This window comes from Manis javanica, chromosome 4 (assembly GCF_040802235.1).
Source record: "Manis javanica isolate MJ-LG chromosome 4, MJ_LKY, whole genome shotgun sequence".
Classification (NCBI taxonomy): domain Eukaryota; kingdom Metazoa; phylum Chordata; class Mammalia; order Pholidota; family Manidae; genus Manis; species Manis javanica.
In genome coordinates this window covers 167,940,485-167,953,633 of record NC_133159.1, presented here as the reverse complement: position 1 = coordinate 167,953,633, position 13,149 = coordinate 167,940,485, and the positions used below count along the sequence as shown (strand labels likewise).

The 13,149-nt window shown below is 52.0% G+C and overlaps 2 protein-coding genes across 3 annotated transcripts in view; one reads left to right on the top strand and one right to left on the bottom strand.

The window, feature by feature from the left end:
* The window catches only part of LYZL6 (lysozyme like 6), a 31,456-nt gene extending 26,067 nt beyond the window's left edge, over positions 1-5,389 (bottom strand). For both annotated transcript variants that reach the window (XM_073235730.1, XM_073235731.1), the window contains exon 1: positions 5,196-5,389. The gene's annotated coding sequence lies outside the window, so the exon portion shown is untranslated. The remainder of the gene's footprint in view (positions 1-5,195) is intronic.
* A 30-nt stretch (positions 5,390-5,419) lies between these two features.
* On the top strand, positions 5,420-7,348 carry RPRML (reprimo like). Its single transcript, XM_017647407.3, has one exon. It carries the CDS (start codon positions 5,707-5,709, stop codon positions 6,067-6,069), a length of 363 nt encoding a protein of 120 aa, XP_017502896.2. The 5' UTR covers positions 5,420-5,706; the 3' UTR covers positions 6,070-7,348.
* Positions 7,349-13,149: the final 5,801 nt, after the last annotated feature.

Genomic DNA, 13,149 nt, shown 5'->3' with positions numbered 1-13,149 from the left:
AATGGACAACCCAGGAGGATCTTTCTCTTCCTTTTTCCTTCCTCTGGGCTGTTCTTTCAACTCAGGAAGCCAGATGCTTTGGAGTTTAATTATACACTGCAGTTGGAAGCATAGAATGTCAGAGCTGAAAAGGAAGAACCTTATTATAAATAATAGCTACAAGCACTTACTGAACACTTACTCTGTGCCAGGCCCCATGCCAGGCATGTTTCCAGGCATTACCTCATTTAACTTTCCCAACAATTCTGGGAGGCAGGTACCACTGTCATTGCTATTCTACAGGAAGGAAACTGAGGCTTTAAGGAGATTACAGGGCATTTCCCAAACTGTGCTGAGTGGACCACAGTGGCAAAAAATATGAGATGTGTTAGTCAAACCCTACAACTTGCATTCCCTCTGAGAAATCCACAAGGCACACTGACATACTAAAGACCTTGAGAAGTCCCATAACAGAGAAACCTGTTTATGTCAGTGTCACTTCTATTGAGTAGTTTGGGGAATGCAGACATTAACCTGCTCCTTATTTTACAGATTTGGTAATGAAGGCCTAAGCAGATGTTGGGCTAAGCAGATGTGGGGTACAGGCTCTCTGTACCCCACAGGAAACACAGCAGAGGAAAGCTGACAATGGCACGTCTGGCCCACTCCCAGTCTTTGTAAATAAAGCTTTATTGAAGATTACCTGATTTAGCTCCCTTGATTTACAGATGAGCCAATCAAGGCCCAGAGAGGATGGCTGACTTGTCCAAGGTCACAGTCAACTGGGAGCAAAGGAAGAAATAGATCCCAGATTTCCAAACTCCAGGTACTCTCCAAAATACAAATCATATAGGTGGCAGGAGGTGGATGTGAAGCTCCCTGATACTTGGGATCCTGTCTCAAGTTCTCCACCACATGCTACTGGCCCAGGCCCCCATCTACTATTGCACAGACACCCTGAGGCATCTCTCCTGCTGCTTTGGGTAAAGCCATGGAGGCCTGAACTGCCTGGCGGGCCCTTCTCTGCTCTCCACTGTGTATGGGTAACAGCACAGGGTCCAACTCTGAAGTCTCTTAGAAGGCAAAGGCCAAACACAGCAATCTATGTTTATTTTAATTTTGTGCCATATGCAGTAAAATGTTATTAACTTCCCCTCTGCTGACATGAAATGTGAGATCATTTGGACAGGAATCTGGCAGGAGGCAACCTTTGTCTGCTCTAGGAAACGTTCCCCAAACAAATGAATAGTGTAAGTAGGATCTTAGGAGGTTGTTTGAAACCACTTCAGAAAATAAATTATGTTCAAGGGCTCTTGGGCCTCCCCAAAGTATGTTGTCAGACCACAGTCATATATTTACATTTTTTGCGTGCACCCATGTGTGTGTGTGTGTGTGTGTGTGTGTATGTGTACAGTTGAGCATGCAAATAAATGATTCTTATCTTGTCATTAAAATAACTCATGCATGGAGAACTTTTTAACCTTGTTTGAAATGTGAACAATTTAAAATATCTGCAGATTTAAACGTTTTAGTTCAGATAGGTTCATCTGGCAAGTGGTACTAATGAGGGAGGATTTATTAACCTCTGAACCTAGGGGAGGGCAGCATCTTATTGACCCCTGAAGGACAAGACACACCAGGGAGTTAAAGCTTCATCTAGAAACAGAAGCAGGGATAGCAGGGCATCAACAGTGGCCTCTGGGTGGAGGCTCTTCCCCGGGGCAGCCAGACTGCCCTGATGGCCTTTCCAGAGCTGGGAGATGCAGACTTGTCACTGAGGTGGCAGGTAAAAATAGTTCTGAGTGGGTGGCAGCTGAGCCCAGAGGCACCCACTTCCTTATCTCTAAAGCAGGGAAGGCAGCCCAGCTGACAGGCACTTTCTGAGGCTCCTGAGGCCCCTCCCAAGCCCTGAGGGTTGGCGGGAGGTGTCTTTCCCTAACAATGAAGTCTCCTCCCCACAACAGACACGCACTAAGTGCTGGAAAGTGCTTGGGCTAGGTTATAAGGTAGTTAGTTAAGAGTTTAAATCCTGACTGCCAATTACCAGCTCTGTGACCTCAGGTAAGATTGCCTCCTCTCTAGGTCTTCACTGTCTCATCTATCAAATGGGGCTAACGATTCCACTCTGTAAGGCTTGCTGTGAAGATCAAATAACAATGACAGCTAACAATGTCACTCTGCAACCTCACTCTTCTGTCCCTCTCCCTTCCACCAGCTGCACACCTTCCAGCACATTCTTCAAGAATGGCCCTGAGGCAAGCTGCCAGGTCAGGAGGACAATCAAGCAGCCCTATGGAAAGGTCTACATGGCCAAGAATTGAGGCCTCAAGACAACAGCCTTGTCAGGGAGTCATCCTGGAGGCTGTCTTCTACCCTCAGTCAAGCCTGTAGTGACTGTGGCCCTGGCCAACACTGTGACTACAACCTCATGAGAGACCCTGAGCCAGAACCACCCAGCTAAGCCATTTTGATTCCTGGCCCTCAGAAACCTTGTGAGATAATAAATATTTGCTCAATTTAGGGACAATTTGCACATATGCAGCAATAAATAATGAATACACTGACCTTTCAGGGTTATTGTAAGAATTCAGAGTTAATGCACATTAAATTGCCACCAGACTTGCTGGGACTGTGGCTCCAGAAAGGGCAGAAGGGAAAAGCTGAGGAGGGAGCCCTGGATAGGAAGCATCTATCTAGGTCCAGGCCAGGAAGGTGCCTTACTCTTGAATTCCAGGACCAGTCTGAGAACTGAATATATAAACTGACAATGGCCAGACCACATATGAAAACACAACTCTGCCCTGCAGCAACTAGTCCAGGAAGCCAAACCACACGCCCTATAGGAACCAGCCTAAAATGTCTTGCTCCCACTTCCAGTATTAGACAAAGTGGGAAAAGTCAAAGATGCTTCCCTAAACAATATTTGACTTTTTCCTGCCATACTTCTAGTTAATCCACCTATAGCTTTTCCAGGCCAACAGTCCCCAGTCAGGACACAACTGAAAGCGTACCTCTTTCTCATACCAAGCTTTCCCACCCTATCTGCCTTTGTGTCTCTGTCAAATTCCAGTGATGATTCTCTTGCTGTAGCAAGCTCTGAATAAATAAAGAACATTTGCTTGTTCTCATTTGAGTGGCCCAAGTTCTCTCTCTCCTTTCCTGTTCCCAGGTCAAAGACAACATCTTCCTCTCCCTCCAGGTATCCAGAGAAACCAGTTCAGGGATGATGGAAGAGAGGGATGACAGGAATAATTAAAGAGCATAGCTTTGGAACAGACAGATGTGGGCTCAAACTCTGGCTCTGATGCTTAACTAGCTGTGTGGTCTTAACTAAGTCAATTAACTAGTCTGAGCCTGTTTCCTCATATCAAGGGACAATCCAGGGGGACCCAAAAGATGGTGTAAGAATTCAGTAATATATTTAACGTATTGAGCATATAGTAGGTGCTCAATAAAGGAAAGGCCGACCATCAGTCTCCCCCAGCTTCTTGTAGGCAGGCCCCTGTCCCCTGCCTTTACTCCACTCCAGCCCCTTTTGTGTTCAGCAGACAGGCTGACCTCAGCTGGGTGGCATCAACACCATGAGCTCCAGGTCCAGGGATATCAGAGGGGTTGGTTCTCAGGAGGAGGATGGACAAAAGGCATAATCAAGCATTTTTCTAAAGAAACCCAACTGGTCAAAAGCAGAGGAGAAAATGTCGGGGCCAGACACCTGTTGTGTCCCTGTTCTATCCTGGCTCTGAGGGGTGGTCAGGGAAGGGAGGCTCCTGCCCAAAAAACTCTGAGTTCCCTTGTGCCAGGCTGCTTTCTCAGGACCAGGAGAGTGAGGGCTTTTCTCAGGATCTCCTGCATGTCTCTGTGTGTGTATTTATGTGTGTGCATCTGTTTCTTCATACCTAAAATAAGAAATTTAAAGCTTCTCAGGACACAAACACATACACCTTAGTATTCTACTAATGGTGGGGCAGGGGCTTTGAGATGCTCACATATGGGGATATTGTGCATCCCCTTATTCCAATTTGCCAAGCCCTTGCCATCTACTTGCCTCTTCCACCCCCCACCCCACCACCACCGTCCCCACCAGAATCCAAGCCTCCAGCCAGCATCTTTTGCCTGGACTACTGCAAAGGCTCCAAAATGCTTTCCTTCCTTCTTCACAACAATCAAAGAATACAAATGAGCTCAATGGTGAGAAACCATCCCCATACCATAAACTCAGGCAAAGATTTAAAAGATAATGACAATAATCATGACTGGGTATAAGGGCCCCCTTCCCCGTAGGGCTGAAGTGTACACTGGTACATTTCTGGAAAGAAATTTGGTGGGATGTAATTTTTTGATTCTGCAGGTCCCTTTTGCAAAATAAAATCCTAATTTAAAAATACAGCTTCTGCCCAAAGACTTTGTTACAAGGCCCTTTATGACAATACTGTTTCTGATACAAAAAAACAAACAGAAAAGGAAACAACTCAAATATCCAAAAATAGTAAACTGTACTAGCTCGAAACACCATACTTTCATCAAAAATGATGTTACAGAGCAGTAGTTCTCAAAGTGCAGTCCCTGAAGAGATGAACATCACCTGGGAATCTGTTAGAAATGCACATTCTGGGGCCTCACCCCAAATCTACTGATTCAGAAACTGGGCTGGGCCCAGCAATCCAGCTTTAAGAACTCCTTCAGGCAATTCGGAGCCAGTGTTTAGATGCATATTTATCCGTCCTAAAAGATACAGTATGAAATGACAGAAGGTTGCAGAACAAAGAGTACAAAACGGTATGAACGGAGAGTACATCCTATTTTGAGTATACGTACTTAGAGAGACGCAGAGAAAAAAGCCGGAAGGTTTTGTACCAAAGGTGGTAATATCGACACTCTCTGGGTGGTAAGATTATGGGGTTTTAGATTTTTTTCATTTTGCTAATCTGTACTTTCTATCTTACGAAGACGCGTTTTTCGTAAAGGGAGTGGAGAAAAAAGAAAAACCGCAATAATTTACTTTAAAACTTAAAGCAAATCAAACGGGGCAGGGTGGGAGTGGAAGAAGGGACAGAGAGCGCTCCTCACCGCGACAGCGCTCAGCCCGGGGCAGGCTGGGTGGGGGGGGGCGGCGGAGGGCTCCAGCACCCACGGCCACGGCCCCGGGGAGACGGCAGAGAGGAATGGGAGGCCAACGCTGGCGTCCAGCTACAGCTCGGATGTCGACGGAGACTTACCGGCACGGAAGCAAAGGGCGGAGAAGAGGTTTAGGTCAGACTTCAGGAAGAATTTAACTAAGAGCACAAATTCTGGAATGGGCACCTTGGAGAGATTTTCCAGCCCGGAACAGTCCGTCTGCGGCTGCCCGATCTCCCGACCGCGGCCCGCCTTGCGACTCCGCGAGGGCTGCGCCGGCAGCAGGATGCCCGCCCCGCCCGCCGGGGGCCCGGGCGCGGGGCGGGGCCGGTGCGAGGGGCGGGGCGGCGGGCCGCGCTACAGGCAGCCGCGTGCAGTGCTCGGCTCTCCAGCTCCAGCCGCCGCGTCGCCTGTTGCTCTGTCCTCGCGGCCGCCGCCTCCCGTCCGGGTCCCAGGAGCAGGCGGTCCGAGGGGGCGCCGGTGCGCGGGCAGCCTCCCCATCTCCTCCTCTCCCCGCGCACGGACGGACCCGAGCGTCTCGGAGAGGCGGGCGCCCGCGAGCCTCCCCGCGCGCCCCGGACCGCGGGCCGAGACCTCGGGCGCCGAGCGGCGATGAACGTGACCTTCCTGAACCACAGCGGCCTGGAGGCGGCGGGCGTCTTGGGCGGCAGCGCCGGGGCCGCCCTGGAGAACCGCAGCCAAGGGCTGGGCACGTGGCTGGGCTGCTGCCCCGGGGGCGCGCCGCTGGCCGCCAGCGACGGCGTCCCCTCGGGGCTGGCGCCCGACGAGCGAAGCCTGTGGGTGTCCCGCGTGGCGCAGATCGCGGTGCTCTGCGTGCTGTCGCTCACCGTGGTGTTCGGCGTCTTTTTCCTGGGCTGCAACCTGCTCATCAAGTCGGAGAGCATGATCAACTTTCTGGTGCAGGAGCGCCGGCCCTCCAAGGACGTGGGCGCCGCCATCCTGGGGCTGTACTGAGTGCCTCCTGGGCCGCCCTCGTCGGCGTGGCTGGAAGGAGACGGAGAAGGGAGAGCAGGACCCTCATCCCCTCCCCAGGCACTGCCAGCATCCCACGACGGACAGGGCGAGGGACAGAGACGTGCCGTGGGGCGCCCGGGTCCGGGACACTACGGGACTCGTGGCTACGGCGCGGGAAGGGACTTACACACCCTGCTCAGTCCTGTGGGCGCTTCGGCATCGGGGGCAGTGGGGGGTGGGGCGCGGGATGGAGGAGGATGGGGGTTCTTAACCGTTTTTTTAAAAAAACAAGTTGGAAGCAGGGTGGGAGGGGCTGAGATGCAGCGTTTTGGGCTGAGGTCATTCGTGTAGGAGTTTTGTGTGGTACGTAGGTGGGGTGAGGCGGGGCAGAGTAACGAGGAAGGTCGGAATGAATTGTGGAAGAATCCGAGTCGCCGAGCTTGTTGGTCTGATTATGCATCTGGAAAGAAATCTCGTAATAAAACTGCAGCCGCCCGGCTTCCTGGGGCTTCTCATCCCCACCTCTGTGGTGTGTGTGTTGAGTTGTGTGGGCGGGGGCGGGTGGCCGGTGTGCACCCCAGCAGTAAGCACTTGAAGCGGCTCACCCGACGCCTGGCCTCCCGACGGGGGAGTCTCCGGACAGGTAGGGGGTCTCCTGAGGCTCCACTCTGAGGCACTAGCCTAGGAGTGGAAAAGGGAGGTCGTGCAGGGCGCTGGCACCTCTGGTGGGGTTAATTAAATCTTTGGGAAATTTGAGACCCTTCCATGACATTAAAAAAATCAGTAACTTGACTCCAAAAGGGAGAAAACAGCAATATTAATAAAGACAATGAACATATACATTTAATTGGGGTGGGTACAATATCTAATTAAAACTTAATTATCGGGCCATCTAAGGGCTTGTTTTGACCCCATCCTTGCAGAGGGTAGGTGAGTAGACTCTAAAGAAGTGCCTGCACTGCATCCCAGGCTATGTGTGTTTGTAATGTAAACTTGGGAGAGGGCTTCAGGGTGCCATGGACCCAGGATGTTTAAAATGGAGGAAATGGCACCCAAATACAGCTGTTCAGGGAATTTGGAGCCTCCCATTTGGAGGTGCCCCTGGCTGCCCTGAACCTTGGCACCTCTCCTAGATGCAGAATTCCCTTATGGCAGTGTTAAGCAGTAAGCACCTTGGCACTCACTGGCCAAGTGGGAGTGAGTGGCTCTGCTGTCTTCAGGTGTCTGTTTGCGACAGTGCTGAAGCCAGGGGGTGGGAGACAGGGCAGCTCAGACAGGGACGGGGGCGACTTGGTAGCCTGTGTAAGTCCCCCTTAGCCCCAGTGCCAACCCCATGCAGGCACCCCAGTGCTTGGAAGATTTTGGGGGTAGGGTTCTAATGGATTTCTCCCTCTAGTCTCTTTTGCTATGGGTGAAAGTGTAGGTGGATGGGAAGGAGGAGGGCTTTGGGAAGAGAAGTGAAGAGAACACCATCTCTTGTCTTGAGCACTTATTCCATGCGAGGGGAGGGGGTATACATGGTCACGGATCCAGAATCTGCCTGGCTCTCAAGCCCTTCTGTGTGGTCAGAATCATCATCAGGACGCCTCACCTTCCCACCCCACCCCCCACCCCTTCACCCCAATCTCAGACCTGAAGAGTTCATTCAGTTAGATCAGGCCAGGAAAGGCCAGGGACCAGAAGCTGGGGAGAGCCACCTTTAATGATTTAGTCAGCCTGGATGTCCGGCTTCATATAGCACAGGTGTGGAGACCTGTGCTGAGACAATGCCCAGGAGAATGCAGCTCAGAGAGCCACAGGAGTTGACGTAAAACCCCAAAATGACTGGAAAACGGTTTCAGGAGGAACACAGGCTTAGATGCTGGTTTCTGGCTGGCCAAGCTAGAGTGACCACTAAGAGAATTTCCCTCTAATCAGATGGATCTGCTACTAATTGTGACTGGGGCAAGAGGAGGAGATTCAAGAGTTAAGGTTCCTGAATTTGTTGAAAAAGGAAAGCCTTAGTGGGGAAGCTTTGCAGGATTTTCTCACTGTATAAAGGAAAAGGACAGTGAAAACATGTTTGTACTAACGTGTGTCTGTGCCCTCTATTCTGTACAAATATGCACTCATGGGCACGTGTGCACAGGTGTGTTCATGCATGCAGGCATGTGCAGAGGCAAGGAGGAAAAGAGTGAGCATGAGGGGGGTCGTGGGGAGGAGTGGAGGGCAAGAGCACATTTGGAGCACATCCTAGTTCTCCCTAAGCCCTGATACCCGGCAGTGTTTTTACTGGGTGTCTTATATAAACCATGGGGGTGGGAAGAGAGTTATGTAAGATCAGATGAGGCATTGTGCTCCTGGGGAAAGGTGCCACTGGATCAGAATCCTGAGCCTGGGTCATCAGGTGGAGGATACAGAGCCTGGTTCTCCAAAGCTCTCCCCTGATCCCCACCCTTGGGCAGGGAGAGCTCTTCCTACAAGGCCTGCCGGCAATGCAGGGGCTGAGCCTCTGAAGGTCCTGGGTTTAGAAGAGATCCCGGTCTTGGAAATCCTAGTTGCTCTGCTTCCTAGTTCTGGGACTCTGGGGAAATAACTGATCCTCTCTGTGCCTCAGTTTCCTCACCTACAAAATGGAAGCATTAGAACTCATAGCTCCCATGAGATGATGTGTGCAAAGTAGGCAACATGGTGCCTGGCATGTAATAGATACTCAATAAACATAATCACTATGATTATTGCTATGTTTGTTAATTGTATGAACTCTTTCCCAGCAAAAGAGAGTTTGTTCTCTGAAATAGGATGCCTGGACAGAGAAATAGTAATTCATATCTGCAAGGTATTTTGTAGTTTCAAAGCACTTTCATAAGTAGGATGAAAATACTGTATTGTGTATTACTGTGCCAAGCACTGAGCTCCCACCCTAGTGAGGAAAGTTTCATTACTACTCCCTTTCACAGTTGAGGAACCTGAGGCTCAGAGAGGTTATCTGACGTCACAGCTAGGAAGGGGGCAGAGCTAGGATTCAACCCTGGCTGTGAGACTCCAGTCTCTACATATTCTTGTTTGCCCTGCACAACAGCTTGGTGAGTAAGAGCTGACACTGTCCCATTTGTATGTTTATAGGAGAGGAAACTACAGTTCAGTTTAAGGCACTTGACCAAGTTCATTCATTCAGCCAATGTCTATTGCAAATCTCTGGGCCAGGTACTGTGCCAGGTACCAGGATGAGCACAGGGATGGCAGAGCTGGAATCTAGCCTGGCCTGCAGACCCTGGAGCCCCAGAGACTTGCATTACTCCTCAGGGCCACTAGCCCTGGAGTTGGGGGTAGATGGTTCCAGAGATCTCAAGGACTAAGTCAAGCCCTCCTCTTTCCTGAGTTAGGGATGCAATTTCTGGGGTCAGAAGTACTGTCACTGGCAAGACACCCTCTGGAATGGGTCAGTAGGAAAGGCTTACATCACAACATCCACTTACTTCCCCATTTATTTGTCCAAACCCATTTCACATGCAGCCATGCTGGGCTGGCCACTGAAAGTCACCTGCCCAGAGCCTCTCCCGACCCCAACTCAGCAGCAGACCAAGAGCAGCCTGAAGTGTTAGGGGAGGTTTCAGATGGAAGGGGTGAAGGGTGAGAAGTGGTGGGTGCAGATAAAAATGGCCCACATCCAACATTCCAATTTTGGGGAAAAGGTACATGTGTGCGTGCATGCAGTACACAGATGCACGTGCACGCGCGCACACACACACGGTTTATTCAAAGAACTTTAGTGGGATTTCTGAGTAGCATCCCTCGAGTGCAATGCACTCTTGTCCATGGATCACACTAGGTGTATGGGATTGCTCAAGAGGCCAGGCAAGTGTCTAGGCCTCTGAGATGGCAGCTGGGCGAGTATTCTGAGGTAGCACCTGCTTACCCTTGCAACCCTATGCCTCTAAACTCAGGAATCTGTCATAGGTACACTCCAGTCCATGGATAGAGTTTAATCCATGCAGAACACTGTAGGATCTTCAGGGGAAAAAAAGCAATAGAGTCAGAAAATCAGCTCTTACAAGATTGTTATCTGTGCGTGTGAGAGAGAAAGGGAGAGAGAGGGAAGCCACCCCCTCCCTCCTTCCCTCCCTCCCTCTCTCTCTCCCTATTTCTTTCATCTTGGAGAAGCGGAAGACTTACATCAGTGGGGACTGGTAGCCCTGGAAGTCAGCAGAGATTCCCCCCAGGCTGACCCTGACACACATCCTCGGACACCAGAGGTCTTGATGCCTCCTTTGCATCCATATGGGTCCTGCATTAAACAAATGGTCGTGATAAACTACTCTTTCTGTTATGATTACTATGCTTACAACCCTTTAAGACAGGCACTATCATTGTCTCCGTTGCACCTTTTCACTGATGGTGAATCTGAGGGTCAGAGAGGTTAGGTAAAGGCTCAAGGTCACACCGTCAGCTCAAAGTGGGGCAGAGGTGATATGCAAACCCAGGTCTTCTGAAGGAGCCAGCCAGCGCCAGTATGTATGAGGCATACCCTGTGTGACTCCTGGTGCTGGCTGCTCAGTGAAGGAAGACTTCTCTCAAGATGCTGACGACATGACCACGGCCACAGCCACAGGCACGGGGTCTTAGAGGTGCCTTCCTCCATACCCGCACTCTTCCTTTTTGGGCCACCAGCACCAGTGGGGTCTGCGGCTCTGGTGGGAGCTTGCAGGCTGGCTGTAAACCCAGTTTCTCATGGGGCTGGCTTTGCAGGGGAATGCCTGGGCAGAAAGTCCAGGATGTGGGACTTGACATTGCTGATGACAGCTGGATGGGCAGAGGCCAGCTGCCGTGTCACCGACTGTCACGTGTACAGACTGCAGCTTCTCTGCCGGTCTGGGCCAGGCTGGCAGACACGGACTCTGTCTTGTGCTCCAATGGTGAACTTCAGCAAGCGCTCCAGTGCCCTGCATGCAGCCCTTGCTCTCTTGTTGGGGTCCTGTCCTGTTCCAGGTCCTCCTTTCCTCTGGGCCAGAAGCCTGGGCTTTGTGCAGGGGTAGCTCCCCATTATAGCTGGACTGGAAAGGAAGACCGAAGAGAGAGGAGGAGCCAGAGGAGGAAAATCAAGGGAGAGGAGAAGAGGATGGTAGGAGAAGCAAAGCAGGAGGCCCAGCAGGCAGCTCCCCTGCCCCCTTCCCCAGCCTCCACCAGCCTGACTGTTGTTCTGCCAGGTCTAGGTCTCTCTGCAGGAAGACAGAGAAGTAGCAACCCCGAGGGTGATTATGGTCGGGCTTTGAAGAAAAATCAGGGAGCTGCCTTGGGGGCTTCCTCCTCTTGCTCGGGAGCACTGTGAGCTCTGCCCACCCCACCAGGCCCAGGCCTTGCTCTAAGGCTGACCTTTCCCCAAAGCCAGGCAGGGGGCTCAGCCCCTCTCTCTCCCCTAAAGCTTCACCTTCAGTGTTGGGAGGGAGAGGGAAGAGAATAGGTGCCACCATCCTCTCTTCTGCTAAACCAGCCAGCCAGCCAGCCTGCCTTGCTCTAAGTGGGCCCCACAGAGGGAAAAACAAGAGTCATGCTCCAGCCAGGATCAAGGAGGGGAGTCGGGTCAGTGTGAGGTCTGGAGTCCTTTCTAGGAGGGTGGGCAGAGAGGCCTCTCATGGGGATGGAGAGCTTTGGGCCACAACAGAGCTCTGGACACCTAGGAAGAGAGAGAAGAAGAGAAAGATCTGGGATAGGGCAAAGGACGCAGAGAGGTGGAGGCCTGTGGCTCGGCTCCCTGCTGCACGGGGCGGCCAGGGCCGAGGCACCGGAGCAGGCCCAGGGCAGGCACGGCGAGGCCAAGGGTCAGCAGCCGCACTTTCAGGGCAAGGCCTCCCTTTAGCATGATGCTTTCCAACCTTGGCTGCTCATGAGAATTACCTGGATGAGCTTTTAAAGTCCTGCTACCAGTTGGCACCCCAGACCAGTTACATTAGAATCCAGGCCTTGGAACTAGAAGACCCTTCCTCATTCAGTGACTGCCAGGTTGTGCTCATCACAAGAGACGTGCCCCTGGTGTTTCAGTCTGACAAAGTCCCTGCTTGTCACCTGTGTCCTGAAGACCTTGGAGACCATCGTGGTGCAGATGCTGGTGGTTGATGGCCCAGCAGTGCCCGGGGAGGGGCTCCAAGCAGGGTTTTGGGATGGGAGCAGGGGAACGAGTCACAGCTCCGTTGGGATGGGTGAGGGGGAGGTAGTGCCGAGATGGGGTTGGGCCATTTTTTCCCTAATGATTCAGAAACAGGAGATGTTTAGGGGGACCCACAGTGGCAGAGTACATCGTGCTGCAGTCCTGTTTGGTCTGAAGAGGGGGAGGCAGCAGCTGGACCTGGAATGGAGAAAGAAGGGGCCTTTGGAGCTCTCTTGCCCTGACTCCTTACTCACAGGTATTCGCTGGGCATCTGATGTGTGCAGGAGGTGCTGTGGGGCTTTGCGAGGGCTGCAGAGGAACAGTGGCGAGGGATGGAAGAGTCTGTGCTGGGCCACGCCATGTGCCCTAAGCTGAGGAAGGCCCCACCCCCAAGACAGGCCTCTTCCCGTGGCCCTGGTTGTGCAAGGTCATTGCTGTCACCATCTTCCCTGCCACCCAGCGGGAAACCATGTCTGACTATCCTCTCCTGCCTACCTCCTTGGTTTAAATGCTTGAGATTATTGCCTGGGCTGTGCTACAGGCCCCCAGTTGTGTCTCTGAGCCAACCCACTTCCCTTTTTCCTGATCCATCTTTCTTTGCCAGCAAGGCAGGCAATTTGCCCTGAGCCAGGTGGCCAACATGTCTCTCCCCTTCTGGTTGACCTGTAACAGGGGTATTACCTGCAAATGCTCAGGACTCTCTGGGGCTGTCCTAAACCTCCGTGCCAGCCCCTTACCCAGCACTTCTCTCTATGCCCCTGTGATCCCGCCCCCAAGCTCTACCCTGGGAATGCTGCAGAGTTCACTCTCCAGGCCTTGGCTCCTGCTGCTCTGCTTCCCTCAAATGCTTCTCTTCTCTGCCCTTTGAGAACTACTCATCATCCAGGGTCAAGCTCAAGTGCAATCTCACCCATGGGCAGAATTGCAAAGGCTTCCATCACAGATCCCCACCACAC

Coding starts and splice junctions, on each gene's coding strand:
- RPRML (XM_017647407.3), top strand. CDS start 5,707: ATGAACGTGACCTTCCTGAACCACAGCGGCCTGGAGGCGGCGGGCGTC.